Here is a 23,536-nt window from a genome sequence, read left to right as displayed (position 1 = left end):
GCTGACCGTGTGGCTGGTGCGGTGCGGCCCCCGTGCCGCTCCCTGGGAAGCTCAGGACGTGCGGCTTCTGCTCCTGTGCCGGCGGGCGCCGGGGGTGAACGGCCCTCAGGGTCACCCTCCGCCGGGGCCCGTGGCTCTGCTGCCTTCCCCTCGGGTTCCCGGAGACCGAGGTGCTGTCGTGGACCCGGGCAGCGGCACTCTCCCTGTGGCTGGGTCTGTTTCTTTCCTGGTCACCTCAGTGGGAGCATTGGTGCCGTCTTCTGCGGTTCATTCACGCGGTCTGACTGTGTGAACAGCAGTGCCCTTGCAGTAAGCAGCCAGGCAGCATGACGACAGAGAGGCTGCCGTCTGCGTCTGACGGCTCCACTCGGGTCGTCTGGGGCCCTTCTGGCTCCAGGAGATGCCCGTGATGGATTTAGAAAACTGTACACTTTGGGAAGATTGGGGTTTTTTTATTGAAATGAAATATTATGTATTATTTGAGAGGCAGAGTTACAGAAAGGGAGAGACAGAGAGAGAGAGATCTTCCATCTGCTGGTTTATTCCCCAAATGGCTGCAACGGCTGGAGCTCCAGGTCTCCCACGTGGGTGCAGGGGCCCAAGGACTTGGGCCATCTTCTGCTGCTTTCCCAGGCCATAGCAGAGAGCTGGATCGGAAGAGGTGCAGCCGGGACTAGAACTGGCGCCCATATGGGACGCCAGAGCCACAGACGGAAGCCCAACGTGCTGTGCCACAGCGTCAGCCGCCAAAGACTGAATTTCTTAAGAACAGGAGAAAAGTGCACTGAAGTGAGCGGTTCTGAGCGACGCCACGCGGCCCGGGCCTGGGGCTTGGCTCCTGCTTCTCTCTGCCCTGCGTCGGATCCTGAACCTGGGGAGGGAGGGGGTTCCAGGTCAGGGTTGGATTAGCACGAAGTCCTCTTGTGAAGGGTCCATTGCTGGGACGAAGCGCGGAGTGCGACTTGCTGGGGGCTGGGGATGGAGCCCCACGGCCTGGAATAACTGGCAGGAGTCCGATCGCTCGCCGAGCTGCCTGCCGCCTGCTTCCCATGCCCGCTGTGTGCTGCAGACCGTCCGCTCGCCGTGTGTGTGTGTGGGGGGGGGTGTCGTGGATTGTCCTGGATCCTTTCATAAAAATACCTAAGATGGGGCCGGAGCTATGCCACAGTAGCACAGCGGGTTAAAGCCCAGCCTGCAGCACCGGCATCCTGTATGGGCACCAGTTCAAGTCCCGGCTGCTCCATTTCTGACCTAACTCCCTGCAAATGGCCTGGGAAAGCAGTAGAGGATGGCTCAAGCGTGTGGGCCCCTGCACCCACATGGGAGACCTGGAGGAAGCTCCTGGCTTCAGCCTGGCCCACACAGCCCAGGTGTTGCGGCCATCTGGGGAGGTAACCAATGGATGGAAGATTCCTCTCTCTCCCATTCTAATTCTACATTTCAATAAATAAATAAATCTTTTTTAAAAATATGTAAGAAAAGACGCCCCAACACAGGTTCTCTGTGGTGTGGTTGGACTTCCGATTTGCTGCTTTTTGCCTGTGTGTCAATGTCTAGGTACTTTAAAAGTTATTTATTGGAGAGGAATTCAGTGGGAAGGCACAGGCAGTGTCGCTGGCAGGATGGGCTGCCCTGGGGAAGGGGCGGGGCTTGGCCACAGCTCCTCCCCCTGAGCGCGGGGAGGAGCCAGGGAAGTAAAGCGCCATGCAGCCCTGAGAGGAGTTGTCCCAGGGAGCAGACAGCCCGGACTAGCCGAACAGTGGTGGGCCTCGCGGTGAGGCTTGCGGTGAGAAGTGACCGGGCTGGAGGGACGGCCTCCTGGGAGCCCCTGGTCATTTGCCACTGTCCTGGCAAGATGAGTGTCAAGTGTTGGAGGCCCAGCACGGGGCCTGGCACGTCCTGAGCGGTGCCCGGGCAGAAGTCTGGATGGGGTGGGGACGCTGGACCTCAGGCCGGACGAGGCAGGGGCAGCCAGGAGCAGTGGGACCGGAGGTGAGGCAGGACAAGGGTTCGGAGAGGTTCCAGGGACGGTGACACCAGCCTGGGGGCGGGTTATGAGGGCACAGGATGAAAGACGGCTTTGAACTTGGACGTGTTCTCAGCACCAGTCTGCAGGCTAGGACGAGGGTGAAGTCCCGGCTCCACATTCTGTGTCTGGAGCGGAGTCGTGCTGGTCCTGCACGGCTCCCCCCACGCCCCTTTCTTCTGTCAGCTTCGTGTCCTCACAGCCTTCCCCGTCCCTCTCTGTGTCTTAGTGTGACCAGGGACTCCATGCTGCCAGCTGACCTGTTGCTGGTTAGGGCCGTTGGTAGACTGCAAGGCATCGTCTCCGGCCCTAGGATCTGCCGGTCTGAAATGTGCCCAGGTTGACCCTACAGGCTGCAGACCCAATACTGTCCACTAAGTGGTGCTCACGCACCGGAAGTGAGTTCTAAAGCCGGAAGACAGGGAGCCCTGTGCAGTGTAACCAGATCGCAGAAGTGGTGGAGGGGCCGTACCTGTTCGTTTTCTTTCTTTCAACATTTATTTATTTGTGTGTTTGTTTGAGAGGCAGACTTGCAGAGAGAAAGGGAGAGAGAGAGATCTTCCATCCACTGATTCATTCCCCAAATGGCCAAAGCCAGGAGCCTGGAACTCCACCCAGGTCTCCCACGTGGGGGACAGGGGCTCGAGTACTTGGCCATCTTCTGTCGCTTTCCCAGGCACATTATCAGGGAGCTGGACCAGACATGGAGCAGCCAGGAAGCGAAGCAGTGCCATATGGGACGCTGGCATCCTACACGCCCCTGCTGCCCCCACTTCCAATCCAGCTCCCTGCTAGTGCTCCTGGCTCCTGGCTTTGCCTGGCCCAGTCCTGGCTATTGTGGCCATTTGGGGAGTGAGCCAGCAGATGGAAGATATCTCTCTCTCTCTCTCTCTCTCTCTCTCTCCCTTTCAAGTAAGTGAAATCTTCAAAAAAGAAGAGGCGACGCCATTTAGCAGCACCTCGGTGCGTGTCTGGCTTCACCGTGACTCGTGAGGCAACTCGCGGGAGATGGTGGCCTGGTGGGCGCGGTGCCCCCACTTCCTCTTTGACAGGGAAGGGCGCTGGCCCACCGCCCCTCGCCGGCTGCAGCGTGAGCGCTTGGGAAGCTGAGCCGTGAGACACGAAGGCTGGCTCGACGCCGCCGTTCCCCCACGGCCGTCTGTGGGGCAGTGGGGAGCCTACGCCCCGGCTCGCGGACCGCAGTGTCCAGCAGCCGGCGCCTGGCCGCCTCCGTGGAGCTTCCTCGAACGAGGACCGCGGCAGTGTTTGGCGAACCTGAAGGCTCAGCAGATAGGAGTCCAGATTACATTTATCTGGTGCGCGCCTGAGCCTTGGGCGGGGACACTGCCCCGAGAGGAGGTGTGGGGGGCACTGGGAAGGGTGAGCGCTGCCCTGAGCCCTCGGCCCCCAGGGACTCCTGACCAGGGGTCCAGCAAGAGCAAACGGGAAGCAGCGCGGGCCTTGACGGGCGGCGCTGGCGTCTCAGGGAGCTTGGGGCTTGTAAGTTCCAGAGCCTCGCACGTGGTGTCGGGATTGGGCCAGCAGGTAGAGGCAGACCCCAGAGAGAGCAGCCTAAGCCCTAAGCAGCTGCACGAGCCACGCTCTGGTGACACTGGAGTGACCGCAGCAGGGACCGCAGGGCACTGCCGTCCACCTGCCCTCTGAGTGTCCGCGTCCTGGGGCTGGCGTTGTGGCGCGGCCGGTGACCTGCCTCCCATGGGAGTGTGGGTTCGAGTCCCAGTTGCTCCACTTCTGATCCAGCTCCCTGCTAACACACCTGGGAAAGCTGCAGAAGAATGTCCAAGTGCGTGGGTCCCTGCACCCACGTGGGAGACCTGGATAGAGTCCCAGACTTTGGCTTTGGCCATTTGGGGAGTGAAGCAGTGGATGGAAGATCTCCCCCTTCCCCTCCCCCTCCCCCTCCCCCTCCCCCTCCCTCTCCAACTGTGCCTTTTCAAATAACTAAATAAATCTTGAAATCTGCCATCCTGGGACCAGACATGGGTTTAAAGCAATGCCTGTGTGACTTCTGAAATGAGAAGCCAAACTTTCATGTAAATCCTCTTGGAGCAATGGCGTGCCGCCGGCCCCGGGGCTGTGCGGGGCGGGCTGCGGCGGCTGTCCTGACGGCGCCCCGTCTCCCGCAGGTCTTCATCTCCGTGAACTGCCTGAGCACCGACTTCTCCTCCCAGAAGGGCGTGAAGGGGCTGCCGCTCAACATCCAGATCGACACCTACAGCTACAGCAGCCGCAGCAACAAGCCGGTGCACCGCGCCTGCTGCCAGATAAAGGTCTTCTGTGACAAGGTCAGCGGGGCGCGGGCTCTCAGGGCGGGGCTGTGTGCTGATGCTGGCCCCCCCGCGGCGCAGAGAGTCTGCAGGGGTCTGGTCTCGGTGCTGCAGGGGAGGAAAACGCGTCTTCACTGAGAACGCGGGGCCGCGTGGTGAAGCCGCGGCGGTGTCACTGGGAGGCGGCTACGAGGGCCACCGTGGGCTCCGCACCTTCTCTTCCCCGGGGCGGGGAAGCGGCCGGGCTGAGAGGACACGCGGTGTCCTTGAGGACGGGGAGTGGACCCACAGTGAGGAAGACCGACGTGGGCACTGCCCCTCTTCATCCTGGGGAGGCCACTGGAAGGGGCTGGGTGACGGGAGCGTCTTTACTGTCCGGGCTTTGGGGTACAGGAGCGCGGTGGTGACCGGGGAGGGCGGCTGAGACCCCAGCTGCGCGTGTGCTGAGCACGTCCCAGGCCGCTGGTAGCGTGCCGCAAACTCAGCCGCTCAGGGCAGCCCTGATTCTCGGTCCTCCCGGCCGCAGGTCGGCAGCCTGATGCCGGCCTCCCTGGGTGGGACAGGGACGGTCCGTGTCCTCTCCTCGTCCCCTCGAGAGGCCCCACCTGCTTGGCCTGGCTCCGTCTGCCATCTTCAGTCCACGTGGCCGTCAGGGCTCAGACCCTGTGTCCTCGCATCCTCCCTGACCTGCTCTGGGGACCTGCGGCCACCTCGGGCTCCGGTCAGCACCTGCCCCGCCCCCCATGGAGCCCCACCCTCTGCGGGTGCAGGTGCTCCCTCGTGCTGACATGGCACGCGCCGTCACCGCGGCAGGCAGGGGATAAAGCCGAGGGGCCACAGCTGCGCCGGTTCAGCTGAGAGCACCACTTTCATGTCTGACGTTCCTCACGGGCCGCAGGGGCGGTTTCCGAGCGCAGCGTTCAGTTGTCGGCGCCAGGCAGTGGTTTGTCCTGGTGGCCCTGTCCACAAGTGCCTGGAGGGGGCCCCGTGAGCCCGGAGCTGCCCGTGGTTTCCTGTGGGGCGGAGCCACTTCCTCCAGGGCACTGCTAGGACAGGGCGTGGCACAGCCCGCAGCCACACGAGCCACAGGCCGGGGCTTCTGTTCTTATTTTGTATCACTTTGTGTTATTTGCATCAGCAGAAATAAACCCTTCCTGGGTTTCCGAGGTCTTTCCTGGGCCCCGCAGCTGTGGCGGATCCCGGCCCCCGATCACGCGCCATCCTCCAGGTGGTGGCGTCTCCCAGGGCGTGCGTGGGAGCAGGCGGGAGCTGGGCTTCTCCACACCACAGGGCAAGAATCCTAAGTGCAGGTTGAGAAGGAGCCCGAGACACGTTCAGAGTTAGAGGTGCGGCTTTGCGAGGGCTCCTCCTGTGAACCGGGGCGCCCGAGAGGTCGTGTGCCTTGTCCGAAGTGCAGGCCCGACCCCCGGTCTCTGCGGCGGGAGAGCGAAAGCCTGCCCGTTGGTGTTGTGTGCAGAGAATGTGGTGTGGAAGGCGTGCGCTCCCGAGCTCCGTGCTGCCCGCGCCTCTGTGCGTTGGCTCACGCGCGTCGCCCGGGTGTGTGGAGCGTGCCCAGTGCAGGCCCGTGTCGTTGCCGGCTCTGCCTTGCTCGGCGGAGACGGGCGGTGGGAATAGGGCAGCATGCAGCGGCGCTCTGGGAAGCCGGGCACCAGATGCTCCCGGCGAGCGTGGTGAAGCCCTGCCACACACTCGTGATGACGTCCCCGGCCCGCTGGAGCCTGTGATCTGGAGACGCGCGAGATGAAACAGCCCTGGACCCGCCTTCTGCCCTCGCGGCACTCGGAGGGGTGACGTGTGCTAATAGCAGGGTACTTAGGGCAATCACACGCTGCTTCCCAGCCCCAGCTTCTAATCTCGGGCCATTACGGGGCGGTGCAGATCCTCTGTGAGGAGATGCGTGTGTCATTAATTTTCAAAGCCCTTGGCCTTGCAAGCACGGGAAGCCCTGCGCGACCTCACGCCCACGCCCGGGTCTGGCTGTGGCTTTCCCGTCACCCCTGAGAGCTGCCGGTGCTGCTGCCAGCCTAGGTTTGCCCTGCACCCCCCTTCCCTGGAAAACCCACCCACCCCTGGATTCTCAGATTCGCCTCTTCCTCTGCTGCGTTTACTACGCTCCTGTGCTGTGCATCTGGTCTACACTGGCAGTGGGGAACTGGAAATAGCACATCTTCCCACGTCCTCCCAAGAACGCGTCTCGGCATCTTAAGAGCTGCATGGACTTGATCCTGCACGGGAGGCAGCCCGATGCTCTATCAGAGAAAACGCCGGTGGAAATTGCGCCCCCTGGTGGCCAGGGCCTGTCCTTGGCGCCTCTGCATAGAGGACGCCTGGCGGGACAGCCTAGTGTCGGTGTCCTGGGTGTGCAACGTTTCTCATGGGCTCGCGAGGGTCTGAACATCTCGCTCCCTGCCTGTCTGGGGTGCCGCCACCGTGCCGGCTGGCGCTGTCTGGGATGGGCTGCCTGCAGCCACCCTCAGCCTTGCCCCTCCGCACAGCCCGGCTGGGCTACGTGCTCTGTACGGCTGGTTTGACCAGGGTGGTCACGCCGGGCCTCCTCATCGTGTTGTGCGTGGAGTTCCTGGAGCTGGACCCACCGAGCACCAGCAGGCTCCTGGTTTCCATGCTGTCTGGAGCTTGGCCAGCTGCAGTGTCTGCACCAGTATCTCCCCCTCCCCTCTGGGAGACCCCAGGAGCGCCTGTGTGAGGTGCGTGGGGTCGCGCCCGCCCCGCGGAACCCTCCCCTCCGTCGCTGCGGTCGGGTGCTGATGCGCACGGTGTCTCCGTAGCCGCCACCCGTGTTTGCCGCACAGCTGTGGCTCCATCCCCGGAGGCTCACCGTGATCTCTCTCGCCCGGTCCTTCCCACCAGCGTAGCTTTTTGAATGTAGTTGCAATAACTTTGTAAAATGACTTTTCGTGTATTTTCATTTTATTTGAAAGGCAGAGACAGAGCCCTTCTAACCAACTTCCCAGATGCCCTAACAGCCAGGGCTGGGCCAGGCCGAAGCCTGGGGCCCAGAACTCCGTCCAGGTCTCCCGCATGCGAGGCCGGGCCCCAGGCACTTGAGTCGTCTCCTGCTGCCTCCCTCAGTGCACAGGAGCTGGAAGCTGGAATTGGAGGTGGAGCCAGAACTCTGCCCCAGGCATCCCCAGGCGGGGCGCGGGGTTCTAAACAGCATTTTAACACCACACCAGGTGCCCGTCTCTATATTATTATTATTATTATTATTATTTTTTTTTTGCTGTTGCTGTTTAATGATTTATCTACTCAGATGAAAGGCAGAGCAATAGAGAGATTCACTGTTTCACTCCCTAAATGGCCACAACAACCAGGTCTGGGCCCGGCTGAAGCCAGGACCCATCTGGGTCTCCCACATGTGTGCCAGGGGCCCGAGCGCCTGGGTCCTCCTCCACGGCCTTTCCAGGTGGGTCAGCAGGGGAGCAGCCAGGGCTGGTGTCCTGAGTGGCAGCTTAACCCTCTGCCTCTCTACTCCGGCTGTAAAATGTAGTCCTTGTTGACTCACTAGCCAAGACGAGTGGGGTGAATTTTCATTGCGCATCTCTGCTGTCGGGGAATCTGTAAGAGAAGTGACCGCTGTGCGACTGGACACCTTGGTGAGGACACGCGTGCCGTGCACTTACTGCAGTGGGCAGATGAGCTGATGCAGTGTGTGACTGTCGCTGTGCACCATCTCTGGCAGGTGGGGTGGGCTCCGTCGCGTGGCACTGCAGCGAGTCCCCCATGCGGGCTCCCGTGTCGTGGGACTCGGAGCACACGTGTTCTCTGCTCAGTGACACTGCAGGTGCCTTGTCGCTTCTTGGCTTCGGTGAGCTGCAGTTGGTGGTGTCTGTCACTCCGCTGATGCCAGCTCCTTGGGCAGAACCCCGCTCTCGGAGACGGGGTGGCCCGGGGGAGCGAGTGCGCGTGGGGGTGGGTCCCCTGGTGATCCTGCCTCATTGTCTTTTCCTGCTGGACCAAGCGAGGCACGCGCGTCCTTGCAGGCCGCGAGCTGCATGGGCAGGTGTGCCCGGCTTTCGTCCGGCACCAGAGGGCCTCCGCTCTGTGGGTTTGTCCGTACACGTGGTCGTTCCCTGCGATCCAGGCCGTTCCGCGTCCCCGAGGGCTCCGGGGAGGCCCGCGAGGTAGCAGGTGCAGGGTCCGTTCCCCACGGCCGTCGGGCTGGGGTGCGAGTCCATCTCTCGGAGGCTGGCTCCGCTGAGTGCCCTCCTCTCTCGCCCCGCAGGGAGCCGAGCGGAAAATCAGGGACGAAGAGCGGAAGCAGAGCAAGAGGAAAGGCAAGTGTCCCGGCCCCGGCCAGGGCAGCGCCTGTGAGTGGACCGTTCCGTCCTCGAGGGTGGCGGCCGGGCGCGGTGCGGGCCTGGCTACGGGGGGGGGGGGGCTTCCCTCAGCCAGGCAACCGCGGGGGGGGGGGGGCTGGGTCCCGGCTCTGCCGCCAGCAGCCCCGGCGGTGCGGGGGCTACTCCGGGCTCCTTGTGGCGGGCGTCAGTCCCGGAGGAGCTGTGGAAATGAGACTTGTGTGGGTTTACGGGCTAGAGGGGTGCCCTGGGGAATGTAGGGTGTCCTCGTTCTTGACTGTCCCAGCTGGCAGGCTCTAGGGCGCTCGGACAGGTCCCCGGGGAGGCTGCCTGCGTTTTCTGAGGTGCTCCCCATCCTGTCCACAAGTCCCGTGTGAGAAGGTCACCAGGACGGAGGCCCGTCTGCGGTGTGGGGGCGGGGCCTGTGGCGTGTTCTGCAGTCCCTCGGCGTTGGTCAGGAGTCGGCCCGTGTCCCTCGGGGCCAGGCTGACGGCAGACAGGCTGTGCTTCTATCCAACAGCTGGAGAACTGGACGGGCGGCGTCTGGTGTGGGAGTCAGGCCACTCGGACTCGGGGCGCACATGCCAGGGGCTCAGTGTGAGCCCCGGCTCCTCTGCTCCCAGTGCAGCTTGTGCAGTGCGTACCCTGGGAGGCAGCAGGCGACGGTCAAGTCCTCGGGTCCCTGCCACCCACGTGGGAGACCTGGCTGGAGCTCCAGGCTCCTGGCTTCGGCCTGCCCAGCCCCAGCTGTTGCAGGCATTTGGGGTGGGGGTGGGGGTGGGGGGCAATGGGTCAGCAGATGGAAGATCTCTCTCTGTGTCTCCATCTCTCCACTTCTCAAAAATAAAAATAAGTAAAAATTCGACAAAATTAAGTTTTAGACAATGGTGTTGACGAACTCTAGCTGAATGTTGAGTTTCTTGATATATTCTAAAGTCAAAGGTACATTGCTGTTAGAATGGAGACACCGGGGGAGGCGGGATTACTTCCAAGTTGTGCTCATAGTGCAGCTGTTCCGATGAAAAAAGCCAAAGGCTTTGCCTCCCGTGTGTTCAGGGACGCCTGACGCCTTTCCCTCCCGGGGCCCCGTGCGCGTGCACACAGCACGTTCCCTCGCAGGCCCTGTGATTCCCTTCCTTAGTGCCCCGGCCTGTAGCTTGGGGCCCTGTGCTGTAAGCGTCGCGGGCAGGAGCCCACACTGCGCCGGCGCCCGTCCCTCTGTGTCTGTGTGTCTGACCGGGCGTCTGTCGGTCGTTTGCAGTCTCGGACGTGAAGGCGCCGCTGCTGCCCTCCCACAAGCGGACCGACAGCACGGTGTTCAAGCCCTTCCTGGACCTCGACACGCAGCCCGTGCTCTTCATCCCCGACGTGCACTTCGCCAGCCTGCAGCGGGGCGCTCACGTGGGTACCCGGCCCCGGCACGGCCCCTGCCCAGAGGAACTCTGGCCTGGTTCACCGTTCACGGAGGCCCAGCGCCCGTGACCTCTGACCAGCTGGAATACTCGGTTCATTCACTGAGCTCTGTGTAAGACGTGGACGTGGAGGTGCAGTACAGGCCTGTGGGCTCAGTCCTGTATTCTCCATCCACTCACTCCTGCGTCGCTCACTGAGAAGATTCTAGAGTAGTGATGTCATTCGCAGTGTGCGTCTCCAATGTCTGCAACTTAAGGCGGCCGTGGCAGCACAAAGGACAGGGGAAGGCCGGCTCCTAGTCCGAGCTCCTGGCCCGTCCCTGGCACAGCCCTGTCACGCGGCCCATGCCAAGTCCTGACGGTCGCGGCAGCCTGCTCGCTGGCAAAGGCCTCCTGCCGGGGGCTGCAGGCCGTGGGCAGTGGTCGGTTTCTGCCGAGAAACTTCCCGGTGAGGGAAGTGAGGGACGGGCGCGGCATGGCCCGGAGCTGGGCCCGGGCTGTGCTCACCAGCCTCTGTGTGAGAGCAGTCCACGGTGCCTGTCAGAGCTGGCTTAGGAAGGCAGCCAGGGGTCTCGTCCCCGGTCTGCCACGTCGGAAGCTGCTCCCGCGTTGTGCCGAGTGGGGCTTTGTGGTCTGAGACGTTCTGAGCGCATGTTTGAAACACACCCTGTCTTTTGGTCTTAGGTCCTACCCATGACCTCGGAGGAGCTGGAGGGCGAAGGGTAAGATTTGTGTTTCGTTTTGCTTTGTTCAAGTCAGTCTGTTTGGGATGATTCCGACTCCAAGAATTGCAGCACGGCACACAGCACTCGCTTCTGCCGACGGTGACCCGTCGTCCCAGGTGCCCTGCAGACGAGGCCGCTCGCCACGTCACCACGGGTACTCCCCCGTGCGTTAGTGCCACACTGTCCTCTTGAACCACCTTCATTCTGGAACATTCTCCGGCTCCCCTGGCTCTCCTGGCACCAGCTGTTTCGCAGAGTATCCCTTAGCTTGCGTTCGGCTGCTGCATCTGATGACGTTTCCCCTGCTCGCGCGTGCCGTCGGAAGCCCGGTTCACGCCAGCCCTGACTGTGGGGTTTGCTTGCTTTCTTGGTTAAGGTGGTCTCTGCCGGGCTTCTCAGCTGTTTTTCTTTCTCCTCTTTCGGTTTAGTGTTTGGGGGAGGAACTTCTGCTTCGTAAAATGTCCTGCCTCATCAAGCTCTCCACTTGTCATTTTTCTTTTTTTTAATTTATTTGAAAGGTAGAGCTATAGACCATGAGAAAGACAGAGCAAAAGGTCTTCCTTCCATTGATTCACTCCCCAAATGGCTGCTACGGCCGGCGCTGCGCCGATCCAAAGCCAGGAACCAGGTGCTCCCTCCTGGTCTCCCATGCGGGTGCAGGGGCCCAAGCGCTTGGGCCATCCTCCACTGCCTTCCCAGGCCACAGCAGAGAGCTGGACTGGAAGAGGAGCAGCCGGGACTAGAACCTGGCGCCCACATGGGATGCTGGCGCCGCAGGCGGAGGATTAACCAACTGAGCCACGGCGCAGGCCCCTCCACTTGTTAACGTCTGTGTGCAGGTGTGGACTCAGTTTCCTGGTTGACTCCGTGAGCTGCAGTCCATTCCTGCCATTGATGTTGACACTGATTGTCCCGGCGGCCTCGGCCAGTGGGCGCGCGCTGGCCGGCTCTGGCTCCGCTCACCTGTCCCCGTGCTCGGGCGCTGCCGGTGCTCAGGCCCCAGGGTTTGCCCTCCTGCAGCCCCGGCAGCAGCTTCTCCGAGAAGCCCCCGCTGCCCTTGGTGCAGAATCGCCTTTAGGACTGGGGCCTGGGGCCCTGGGCAGGCCCGGCTGTTGGGTGCTGCTGCTGTGCCCCTGTGCGGGGAACCCCCTCTGTGAGTCCCCGGAACAGCCCCCTCCCCCAGCCTATTCAAACCCCAGTGTGGTTTGGCCTTCCCAAGGGCTTTAGAAGTTTATTCATTTTAATTTACTTGAAAGGCAGTAAATCCACCCACTGGTCTGCTTCTCAAATCCCCACAGCAGCTGGGGCCAGGCCAGGCCAAAGCCAGGAGCCTGGAGCTCCGTTCTGCTCTCCTGTGTGGGTGGCCGGGGCTCGAGTGAGCGCTCGCTGCGGCTCCCAGGACGTCCGCTGCATCGGAAGTGGAGCTGTGCCACGGGGCCCCTCCCCCTCAGCTTTTCAGGAAGAGGAAGGAGGAGCCTCGGTGACAGGTGGTGACCCTGCCCCGAGTCCTCTCGCAGCCTCGCTGATCCACTCCCCAGACCAGCGCCGGCGTGCAGTGCTGGCTGTGCCCTTGCCTGTCCTTCATGTTGTCAGATGCCGGTCCCGTGAGAGCCTTCATGGCACCGGTGCCCTGCGGGGAACTGAGATGGTGGGAGGCCTGGTCGCTGCTCCAGAAGCGAGCCTTCTGCTCTCATCCTTCCGTTCTTTAACCACTGTCTGGCTCACGGCGCCGCCCCTCTGCCCAGGGCCCCGCCTTGCCTGCCTTTGGCTGCGCCATGCCCTCCTGTGGCTCCTTTGCCCAGATTCTCTGCATTCTCCCCGGGCGTTGCCACTGACAGCGTGGACTGCGAAGCCCTCCGAAGCTGCCAGGGTCCCCTCCCTGCTCGTCCTGCAGGCAAAGGATCCCACCCCCCACCCCACCCCCGGCCTGGACCACACCCTCTGTGTGGGTGCAGGCACCCAAGCGCGGCCCCGGGCCTGCCCAGAGCCTCCACGGCCCCCACTGCAGGCGGTGTCTCTCTGAGGGCTGCTGGTGGGCCGGATAAGAAGTGAACACTATGTAAAATACAAAATGCAACCTAACGCGGCCTAGCTTGCTTGAAGACGGAGTATAATTGTGTATTATGTGTTTTTATCCAGTCTGTCTCTGTCATTTGATAATGATTTACATATAGTGATTTCACTAATTTAATAAATGTATTATTAAAATCTAAACAAAATGTGGAACTCCGTGACTGCCCCTACAGCTGGCTTTGCTCAGCAGTCGGCTTAGGCTAACGTCGCCCTTTGGTGTGTTTGGGTCGCCCGCAGCTCCGCCCTGAAGAGGGGGCCGTTTGGCGTGGAAGATGACTTCGTCGTCCCGCCTCCTGGCAAACTGGTGCGGGTGGAAGAACCCAAGAGAGGTGAGCTGGCGGCCGTGGCGTGGTGGGCATTCGAAGTGAGAAGCGCACCCGGGGTTTGCACAGCAGCGCTGCCCAAGTGCGTGTGTCCGCTCCCGCTAGACGGCTCGCACCCGTGCCTTGGTGGGAAGGCGTGCTTTGATTGTGGCCCGCACCCGTGATGTGTGTCCACTGTAGGCTGTGTGAACTAACGGCAGCCTTTCTCTCCTTCTTCCTTCCTCCGCCGCCTCGCTGCCGGCTGGCTCCAGTGCTGCTCTACGTCCGAAAGGAGTCTGAAGAAGTCTTCGACGCCCTCATGCTCAAGACCCCATCTCTGAAGGGCCTGATGGAGGCTGTGAGTGGACGCGCGCCGTCATCGCTTCTGAAAGATGGGTGCCGGGGCCAGCGCTGCGGCGCCGCATCCCACCTGAGCAGTGGCTCGAGTCCTGGGCTGCTCCACTTCCAGTCCAGCTCCCTGCTCACGCACCTGGGAAATTGCTCGGGCCCCTGCCACCCACATGGGAGACCAGAATGGAGTTCCTGGCTCCTGACTTTGGCCTGGCCCCTCCCTGGCTGTTGGAGCCACTGGGGAGTGAACCAGAAGGTGGAAGACCTAGGTCTCCCACTCTGTCTGTCACTGCCTTGGCAATAAGTGACTCCTTTTTAAAAACACGGATGCCAGCTGAGAAGCCCACTGAGACAAACTGAGACGATCCAAGTGCCTCGGGAGAGCCGAGCGGGACACCCCAGGCTCCGGGCTGCTCTGCCTGCAGCCCAGCCACAGATTTGTGTGTGTGTCTGTCTTCTCCGCCAGAGAACCTACCCCGCCGCTCCTGGCGCTTGGGTCGGTAGGTGGGAGTCACCCAGGCAGGAATGTTCTGTTGTCTTGAAGAAGGGAGATTACCATGTAGCAAAGTGTTTAGGAGCTAATGAAAGCTTATTTTTAGGATTTATTTACTTACTTATTTGAAAGGCAGAGTAACAGGGAGAGACAGAGAGGGATGTGTTCATCCATTGGTTCACTCCCCAAATGCCCGCCATGCCTGGGGCTGGGCCAAGCCAAAGTCAAGATCCCAGAGCTCTAGAGGTCTCCCGCGGGGGGGTAGGGGCCCAAGCGTTTGGGCCATCATCCGATGCCTTCCAGGCACATTAGCAGGAGCTGGGTCTGAAGCGGAATGGCCGCACCCAGGGCGCGTGCGAGCAGTGAGGCAGGATAAAGCAGGTTAGGGGCAGGGTTTGGGGAGCAGCGGTGCCGTCTCCTGGAGTCCACGGCCTCACTCGGGTGTCCCTCTCGCCTCCACCTCCGCCAGCACCACCTTCCGCACTGGCACTTCCTGCTGCCTGCAGTTCCTCCTTGGTTTCTCTGTGCTCATTATTTATTTATTTATTTATTTATTTATTTATTTTTATTTATTTTTTAAAGATTTATTTATTTAAAGATGTATTTATTTGAAAGGCAGAGTTACAGAGAGGCAGAGGCAGAGAGAGAAAGAGGTCTTCCATCCACTGGTTCACTCCCCAGATGGCTGCAACAGCCAGAGCTGGGCTGATCTGAAGCCAGGAGCCAGGAGCTTCCTCTGGGTCTCCCATGCAGGTGCAGGGGACCAAGGACTTGGGCCATCTTCTACTGCTGTCCCAGGCCACAACAGGGTCGGAAGTGGACAAGCTGGGACTCAAACTGGCGCCCATATGGGATGCCAGCACTGCAGGCGGCGGCCTTACCTGCTATGCCACAGCGCCGGCCCCTGCCCCCTCATTATTTCGTGAGAACCGTGGAAGCCCTTGATAGGGAGAGGAGAGCGTGGGAAAGACGGGAAACCTCTGGACCGAGAACCATTCGCAGCTCACACGGAATGCCCGAGGGTGCTCACACCTCTGAGCTGGGGTCGTATGAACAAATCTGGTGTCACCACGCAGTGGTACAGGAAAGAAGTGGACTCGCGTGACTGGGGAGAGCACTGAGCTTGGGTTTGCCCTGAAAGGCACCCGGTGTGCAGCCTCCACACGAGGGGGCTCAGCCAGCTGCTTGTCCACAATATTTGAAAGCAGCAGTTTGCAGCCGTGCACACGCACTTATGTTGTGCTGGGGTTGTGAGTAACCTGGAGGTGGTTTGAGTGTGCAAGTTACGTGCAAGCAGCACCCCATTTTATGTGGGGGACGTGAGCATCCTCGGGTTTCGACATCCCTGGGGGTCCCGGAACCAGTCCCCAGAGGACAACGAGGCACAGCTGTTTCCTGTTAGGCTGACAGCAAGCGGAAGGCCGGGCTGCGAGGCCTGTTCCTCCACGTGCCTTGGCCGGGCGCACCCCAGTTGAGAGGGATCTGGACAGCAGTCCCAGACCACGCATGTGATGAGGGCCGCATTCGCCGCGTGTCCTCGGAGCAGTTCATCTTTCCTTGTAGAAGGCACCTCTGTGCCCCGGAAGGAAGACATCTGAAGTGCACGTGGCAGTGATAACGCTGGCGGGCAGGCCCCCATCGCGCGTTGCAGAGGGGGCTGGGGGCTGCTGAGCACCGCGGCGGCAGCTGTGCCGAGCCTTCGCGATTGTGCCGGATTCTTCCCTGTTTTCTGGAGAGGCTCTGGGTAGAGCCAGCAGGGTCAGAGTTCTCAGTCTGTGATTCGGGACTTTGCTGTGTCTTCCGGGCTACAAGATATGTATTTTTAATTTAAAAGAATTTTTTAATTGTATTTATTTGGAGAGTAGACATTTGGCACAGTGGTTAAGACACTGCTTGGGATTCCTGCATCCCATATTGGAGTGCCTAGGTTCAAGTCCTGGCTCCACTTCCTACCCTGGCTTCCTGCTAATGTGCCCCTGGGAGGCAGGAAGCCCAAGTTGCTTGGGAGACCGAGAGCCCAGGGGTTTCCAGCTCCTGGCTTCCGCTGCAGCCCAGCTCTGGTTGTTACGAGCATGTGGTTGTTAGTAGCATTCCAACTAGCAATTGGTAGAAGAGCTCGCCCTCTCTCTCTCCTCACCCACTCAGTCTTGCTCTGTATTTCAAATGAAATGAAACAGAGAGGATCCAGCCCTGTAGCATAGCAAGTAAAGTTGCTGCCTGCAGTACCAGCATCCCATATGGGTGCTGGTTCGAGTCCCAGCTGCTCCACTTCTGATCCAGCACTAAAAGACAGCCCAAGACCTTGGGCTCCTGTGCCCACGTGGGAGACCTGGAAGAAGCTCCTAGCTGCTGGCTTTGGATTGGCTCAGCTCCGGCTGTTGTGGCCATCTGGGGAGTGAACCAGAGGGTGGAAGATCTCTCTCTATGCCTCTGCCTCTCTGTAACTCTGCCTTTCAAATAAATAAATAAATCTTTTAAAAATAAATAAATTAAATGAAACAGAGAAGTTCCCACCCACTGACTTGCTCTCCCCAGATGCCTGCTATGACCAGGGGCTCATTCAGGCCGGAGTTAGAAGCTCAGATCTCAGTCTGGGTCTGCCATGTGAGCAGCAGGGACCCAGTCCCTGAGCCATTACTGCTGCCTCCTACGCTTGGGTCAACGGCATGCTGGAGTCGTAAGCATAGCCGGGAATCAGACGCAGGTCCTCTGGTGTGTGCCGCAGGTGTCCCGGCTGTCGTCTGAACTGCTGGGCCAGGGTATTAAATGTATCTTCCTGTGATTCTGTGTCTAAAGTGCTAGCGCTGGCCTGTGGCAGACACATGGATCTCATGACAGTTCTGTGACAGATGAGGTGAGGGAAGACTCAGGGCCGGAAAGGGCTCCAGCAGATGGACTCCATTGCACGGGTTTCCCTCCCAAGCGAGGGTTGTATCCATTTGATCAGAATGCCCGAGGCCCCATGAACGCGTTGTCACACATGTATCACACCCGCGGCTCACATACGTCATGAGGCGTGTGACCCCTGGGTGCTGTGACTGTGGACTTGAGCTGATGGCACTGCGCAGCGTCCGCTCGCCAGGGGTGACCTGCCCAGCACTGGCGCTGGCGTGGATAATGGGGAGGTGCACGGAGCTCTGCGCTTTCTGCTCACTGATTCTGCAAACGAAAGCTGCTCTGTAAAAGTCTGCTCATTTTTTAAAAGAAAGCTGTGGCCCTGACATAGACTGCCATGTCCCAGCCCGGGGTTTTTCCCGTCGTTGGGTATTCGCAGCTGGACGCGTGCTCCCCTCGCCTCCTGCTCGGCACAGGCTGGGTCTCTGCTTCTCTCTGGGTGCGATTCCGCAGGAGCACAGCACTGGGCGCCCACCTGCTGCTTGCGATTTAGGCTGTGAAAACAGCCTTTTGTAATTATTTCTCTTTGTTCTTTCAGATCTCGGACAAATACGATGTTCCTCATGACAAGATCGGGAAAATATTCAAGAAGTGCAAGAAGGGGTGAGCAGTGACTGGCCCCTCGGTGCCTGTGGTGGGGACGGTGCCGTGTGTGGCGCAGGTGCAGAGCGCTCATCAGTACCCGCCCAGGAACAGCAGCGCCACAGTGGGCTGTGTCTCAGTGAATTACGGTCGGAAGATGCGGGTGGGGTTGTTCCCTCAAGTGAACACGTGTTTGCCTTCCCACGCGTAACGGGGACTGTGGCTCCAGATTCCAGGGTGCGTGGCCAGGCCTGGGGCCAGGTGTGCCACGGGCCCCACGTGGTCTCAGATGAGAATCACCACATGGTGTCTGTGGGTGGGGCAGCCAGGCTCAGGACGCTGAGACTTGACCAGGGTCCCCAAGTTTCTTCCCTCCTCCCTCCCTTCATCCCTTCATCCCCCCCCCCTTCTTCCCTTCTTCCCTTCTTTAGAATTACAGAAAGAGTAGGAGAGACAGAGAGAGAGCTTCCATCCGCTGGTTCACTCCCCAAATGGCCACAACGGCCGGGGCTGGGCCAGGCTGAAGCCAGGAGCCAGGAGTTTCTTCAAGGTCTCCCAGGAGGGTGCAGTGCCTGCTTTCCCAGGCACATCAACAGGGAGCTGGATCGGAAGTGGAGCAGCCAGGACTCAAAACCAGCACCCATATGGGATGCCAGCACCATAAGCAGTGGCGTTACCCGCTGCGCCGCAGCACCAGCCCCCTGGAGTTTCCTGGTGGTGGACGGGTGAACCCTGGTGCGGAATCGGCCCCAAGCGGCTCCAAAGCCTGCGTTTTTCTCCTTTACTGCCCTGTCCCCTGTAGGTCGTGTTCTCAGGTGACAAAGCCTTGCTGCTTTGTCTGGAGATAATATTTTAGAGCAGTTTTACATAGTGCCTGTGCTGTGTGGCTGTTTGGGTAGAGGGGGCATGGCATGAGAGTTTGGGGCTGAATTCTTTTTTTTTTTTTTTTTAAGATTTATTTTATTTATTTGAAAGACAGAGTTACAGAGAGAGGTAGAGACAGAGAGGTCTTCCATCTGCTGGTTCATTCCCCAGATGGCCACAATGGCTGGATCTGTGCTGATCCGGAACCAGGAGACTCCTCCAGGTCTCCCATGCGGGTGCAGGGCCCAAGGACTTGGGCCATCCTCCACTGCTTTCCCAGGCCACAGCAGAGAGCTGGATCGGAAGAGGAGCAGCCGGGACTAGAACCGGCGCCCACATGGGATGCCGGCACTTCAGGCCAGAGCTTTAACCCACTGCGCCACAGCGCCGGGCCCAGGGGCTGAATTCTGAACCTGGAATGGGATTTTCTAGATGGGTGCAGTGCAAGGGTGGAGCTGAGTAGTCTTTCGTGTAGACCAGGCGTGAGGAACCTTTCTTCTGCCCAGAGCCATCCAAAATCGTCAACTTAAAAATTAGCCTGCTGCAGATCCATGGCATCTCAGTTCTGCCGGCAGCTGCCCGGGCAGGGCCAGACGGCTGACAGCACTGGCGTGTGCGGCCCATGGCCCGACGTCTCCCATCCCCGGTTTAAACTTCAGGGGCCCTCGGGGAAGCCGGGTCTCCGGAAGCCGGGCCGCAGGCCCCCGGATCCATTTGATCATTGAGCTTCCGGACAGAGCAGGTGCCGCTCACGCAGGGGCCGGGCGGCAGCACGCGGCCCTCGAGGCCTGCGTCGTCGTCCTCAGTCGGGTCGGGGGTCCTCCGGGGCTGACCGCGCCCCTCTGCCCCCAGGATCCTGGTGAACATGGACGACAACATCGTGAAGCACTACTCCAACGAGGACACCTTCCAGCTGCAGATCGAGGAAGCCGCGGGCTCCTACAAGCTGACCCTGACGGAGATCTGAGGGCCGGGCCGCGGATCCCCCTCTGGCGCGTGGCGGCCTCGGGGAAGGGACCCGCCGAGCCGCAGGCGGAGCTGCGCGTGCGTGGAGACGGCGTCGGCGTCTTCCACGTGACGAATCCACATACCGTTACGTTTGAATTTTCTCATTTTTCTAGGATTGAAAGTATGAAAACTTTTTCCAAGATTCCACAGACACTCTGGGAACCTTGAGCATATCTGCTACACTGCTTATCCAAATGCCGGGACGTCCACCATGTCGCTCCAGCGTCGGGGCGGGGGCGGGGCCCGGCGGGGGCGGGGCGAGCTCGCTCCTGATGTGGCCGTGTGCCCGCCCTGAGGTGACGACATGCCCGCCCTGACGTGCCCGCCCTGACGTGACGACGTGCCCGCCCTGACGTGACCGCGTGCCCGCCCCGAGGTGACCGCGTGCCCGCGCTGACGTGTCCACGTGCCCTCCCTGAGGTGACCGCATGCCCGCCCTGACGTGGCCGCGTGCCCGCCCTGACGTGCCCGCCCTGACGTGGCCGCGTGCCCGCCCTGACGTGGCCGCGTGCCCGCGGGCGGCGCACTCCCGAGGCCCGGCCGGCGACTCGGCGGACCTGACCGCCCCTCGGAAGAACGTGGGCGGGCCGCGCTAGGAAGTCGGTTCGGGGAAAGCCGCCTTGTATATAAGTGCAATATGTGTGTGCAGGTCCGTGTAAATGTGTACATACGTGTCTATATGAATAGATAATATATAAACGTGGCGCCTGCGCACTGAGGCCGAGGTGGGGTCCCTCGCGCCCACCCCGCGGGGAGCCCAGAGGACAGAGGCCGTGGGCTGTGCACCTGCCGGGCGCCCACGGGGCCGCTGCGTCTGGGAAGCCGCCTCGGGTTCACCAGAAGGTGTCCTGTGGCGGGAACATTCTGTACACATGTCTAAATACACAGAATAGCGAAAAACGTGATTTTATACCAAGTCACAGGTAGCGCTGGGTCCCGGGGGCTAGCTTAGGTCGCTGGTATGAGGAGCCTGGTAGTTGGGTTCTTAGGTTAAGATACTCTAATGAAGTATGGGAGCTGGATCGCTGGCTTTCTAAGATGAGATTTCGTGGGACACGGGTCATATAACAATATTTTATATTGTTTTGTGAAATTGATTTTGTCTTGTCATTTTTGATTGTATCATTGAATGTGTACTTTAAGCTAAAGGGATTAAATTTTATATGTCCATTTCGTAACATGTTATTTTTTGTTACTCACTTTTATTTTATCCTTCCAATACTCGATCAAACAAAATTTGAGATTTTAAAATATTAGGGCAAAAAATATATACTAGGGCCCAGAACCATCTCCCGGCTAGCACTCTGTCGTTTCTGACGGCGCCTGCTGGGTACCTCCTTTGTGTTTGGTTTTCCTGATGCGATCCACGCCATGGTAGCATGAGAGAGGCCTGAAGGAAGTTTTCGATTCTTTTGAAAGACAGAGAGATATCTTCACATGCTGGTTCACTCCCCAAATGGCTGCAAGGTCCGGGTCTGGCCGGTCGAAACGTAGCTCTGGCCTCTGCCCCTAAAGCGGCTTTGCCCTGACAGCTCTCTCTCCCCTCCCTGTGCCCCCGCGCTCGCTGCGGCGCACAGGTCCTCAGCCCCTAGGAGCGGGTAGCTTGTCCCTAAGGATGCAGGGGCTGCGGTGCCTTGAGCCATCCCAGTCACTTGCAGAGCAGCAGGGCGATTTTTCAGAAACGACAGACTCAGGAGCCGGCCGGGACGGTCCTGTGCAGTGGTCCCTAGAAGCCCCTCGGAGACGGAGAGGGGCTCCGAGGAGGCAGCTTCAAGGACACCACAGGCCTGGCTGGGGAGGCGCCCAGAGCCCTGCGTGTGGAAGAGGCACACGGGGCCGCCCCGCGGTGCGCCTGGAGCCTGGGTGCCCGCGTCCCTCCTTCCCTGTGCTCCGGGTGCCCTTAAAGGCAGCCATCTGTCCCTGTCCCCATCCAGCACGCCCCGTATTTGTATCTGCGGTCCATTGCGCAGCCTGGCGGGGAGCCCCTGCCTCCTCCTGATGCACCCCCGCCCCCCGCATGGCCTCTCTTCTGTCTTCGATATGCCTGGTCCTGAACCCCCACAACCATCACCCTTGCAAATCTTTGAGCCAGATTTTGTCTCTCACGCTGTCATGAACGTAACCACAGGCCTTTAGACTGGGTGTTAGAGCCCCTGAGGAGGGAAGGCCCTCCCAGGGCTGTGCAGGAATCCTTCTTGCATGAGGTTTCGTGTGTGGACAGCCCTCGGACATGGCCGCTTCCTTAGGTCTCATCACGTGACTGGGCCAAGTCCGTGCCATGACTGACAGTGCTGCAGAGCATGCTGGGATGCCTGCCCTTGCACACATGTGACAGCGAGATGAACTCTCAGGGGACGAGCGCTCAGCCGGAGCACATAGCCAGCTCAGATTTTGTAGGTGCTGCCAGGGTGCCGTCTAAACCAAAGTGGTTTCTGTTCCTGCCGGTGTGAGGGAGAGACTGCGTTCCCGGCGTCTCACTGTTGATTTGGCCTCAATTTGAGCGACGCCGCGCATCCCTGCATGCCCAGGGCCACTGGGACTCCGCTTTCTGTGGCCTGTGCGTTTCCACCCGCGGACTCCTCGTCTGTGTGTTGGTGGACTTTGTTTCTTCTGCATGGCCCCGGCTTCTTGCCCTGGCCTGCTGGTTACTGAGCTCTGTAGTGGGCCCGTGACAGTCCTGTCTCTCCTCACAGGGGTCACATGGGGTGGTGGGGTGGCCCACCGCGCAGCTGAGGCTCAGGGAGCTCCTGAGGAGCAGAGGGCCAGGGCGGGACAGCCTCCCGTCTGGCCTGAAAATGCTCCCGCGTGCCTGCCGAGCTGCTTGCCATTGGCTTAGCTCCTCGACAACTTCTGAGTCCCTTTGGCTTGTGTGGCGGGTGCATCACTGGAAGACTGCAGAAGTCAGAGTGGTCACGCCGGTAAACCATGCAGGCAGGGCCTGGCGAGTGCGCTGGACGGAGGCAGGCTGCCCTCCCTGCACCTGGGCTCACCAAATCCTGGATTCTGTCCTCCTCCCCTGGGGCGTCCAGCCACAGCCTCACTCCCCACGCAGCCTGGAAGGAATTGCCAACAGCTCCGAAGGCCGTGCCTCCTGGTTCAAGTCCAGAAGGAAGGGAAGAAGGCACGTGCAGAGCAGGATCCCGGTGGAAGGCCCGGTGACCCCTGGTGAGGCCCCTCCCCTCGGCCAGGCCGCTTCCCCCACAGATCAGGGCTTTGCAGGGGTGGGGCAGAGGAGGGGAGTGATGGCCAGGGCCAGGACACCGCTTCTGGATCTCCTGCCTCTGGGCGTTGCTGTCCTGTCCCCAGGGGCCAGACCACAGTCTGCTCCTTGATTCCAGCCGCTCCAACACTGACAGCTCCCGGCTCTCCACCCAGAGCTTCCCTTCGGCTCCAGACCAGCCGCCGGCTGGACGTTCTCTCCCCGGGCAGCCTGCAGGCCCTGGGCCTCCCTCTACACGAGACTCTTCCTCCCGCCTCCTGCTCCTGTGTTCCCCGGGTTAAATGGCATCCAGGCTGGCCCTGGGATCCAGCATTGGCCTGTGCCCCTTACCCACCTCTAGAGCGCCGTACCCAGCGTGCTGCGTGGCGCCGAGGGCACCAGCAAAGTGCTGTCACTTCCACACCCGCACTCGCCCGGGACCCAGTGTCACCAGCTTTCCCTTCCCCGTCCACATCGTCACTCAGAAAATCCTGTTGTCCCCATCTTCAGAGAATGCCCAAAATTCAGCCGCTTCTCACCACCCTCATCTTGGCCTAGACCCTCGCAGTGACCTAACTGGACTCCTCGTGTGCAGCCCCACGTTTTATCCCCTATCTCACAGCCACATGGTCCTGCTAAAACGTGGCTCAGGACCCTGCTCCAAACTGCCTGACTCCTGTCCGGCCCAGAGGAACAGGCAGAGTCCATCCGATGGGAGCAGCTCTCATCCGGAGACCCCGGTGGATGCCTGGAGCTGCAGGCAGCAGGAACCCTCACGAAACTGCCTGTGCCCATACACACCTGGCCATGACCAAACCTCACCAGAAATCAGGTAGAGACTGGTAACAGTGAGTAACAATAGAACAAGACAACATTGCACTGTAGGACAAGTTACGTGGTGTGATCTCTATTCTAGAAACACATCCCGGCTTCTCCTCCGCCCATCCCAGGGCCAGCGTCATGGCTGTAAGACAAGGGTTA

At 60.4% G+C, this 23,536-nt stretch overlaps 1 protein-coding gene across 3 annotated transcripts in view; it reads left to right on the top strand.

Annotated features, from left to right (window-relative positions):
- GRHL1 (grainyhead like transcription factor 1) overlaps positions 1-20,534 on the top strand; it is a 45,234-nt gene extending 24,700 nt beyond the window's left edge. For 2 of the 3 annotated variants that reach the window (XM_051833272.3, XM_051833269.3), the window contains exons 9-16: positions 4,174-4,332; positions 8,579-8,663; positions 9,913-10,052; positions 10,748-10,785; positions 13,099-13,190; positions 13,436-13,521; positions 17,441-17,505; positions 19,201-20,534. In XM_051833272.3, coding sequence (XP_051689232.1) covers positions 4,174-4,332; positions 8,579-8,663; positions 9,913-10,052; positions 10,748-10,785; positions 13,099-13,190; positions 13,436-13,521; positions 17,441-17,505; positions 19,201-19,315 — 780 coding nt within the window. In that variant the 3' untranslated portion in view covers positions 19,316-20,534. The remainder of the gene's footprint in view (positions 1-4,173; positions 4,333-8,578; positions 8,664-9,912; positions 10,053-10,747; positions 10,786-13,098; positions 13,191-13,435; positions 13,522-17,440; positions 17,506-19,200) is intronic. The other variant, XM_051833271.3, reaches the window with a different exon arrangement.
- Positions 20,535-23,536: the final 3,002 nt, after the last annotated feature.

This window comes from Oryctolagus cuniculus, chromosome 2, assembly GCF_051225735.1.
Source record: "Oryctolagus cuniculus isolate XC-2025 breed Fujian yellow rabbit chromosome 2, ASM5122573v1, whole genome shotgun sequence".
In the NCBI taxonomy this organism is placed as follows: Eukaryota; Metazoa; Chordata; class Mammalia; order Lagomorpha; family Leporidae; genus Oryctolagus; species Oryctolagus cuniculus.
Note: the sequence above shows the minus strand (reverse complement) of the source record. Positions and strands in the feature narration are given on the sequence as shown.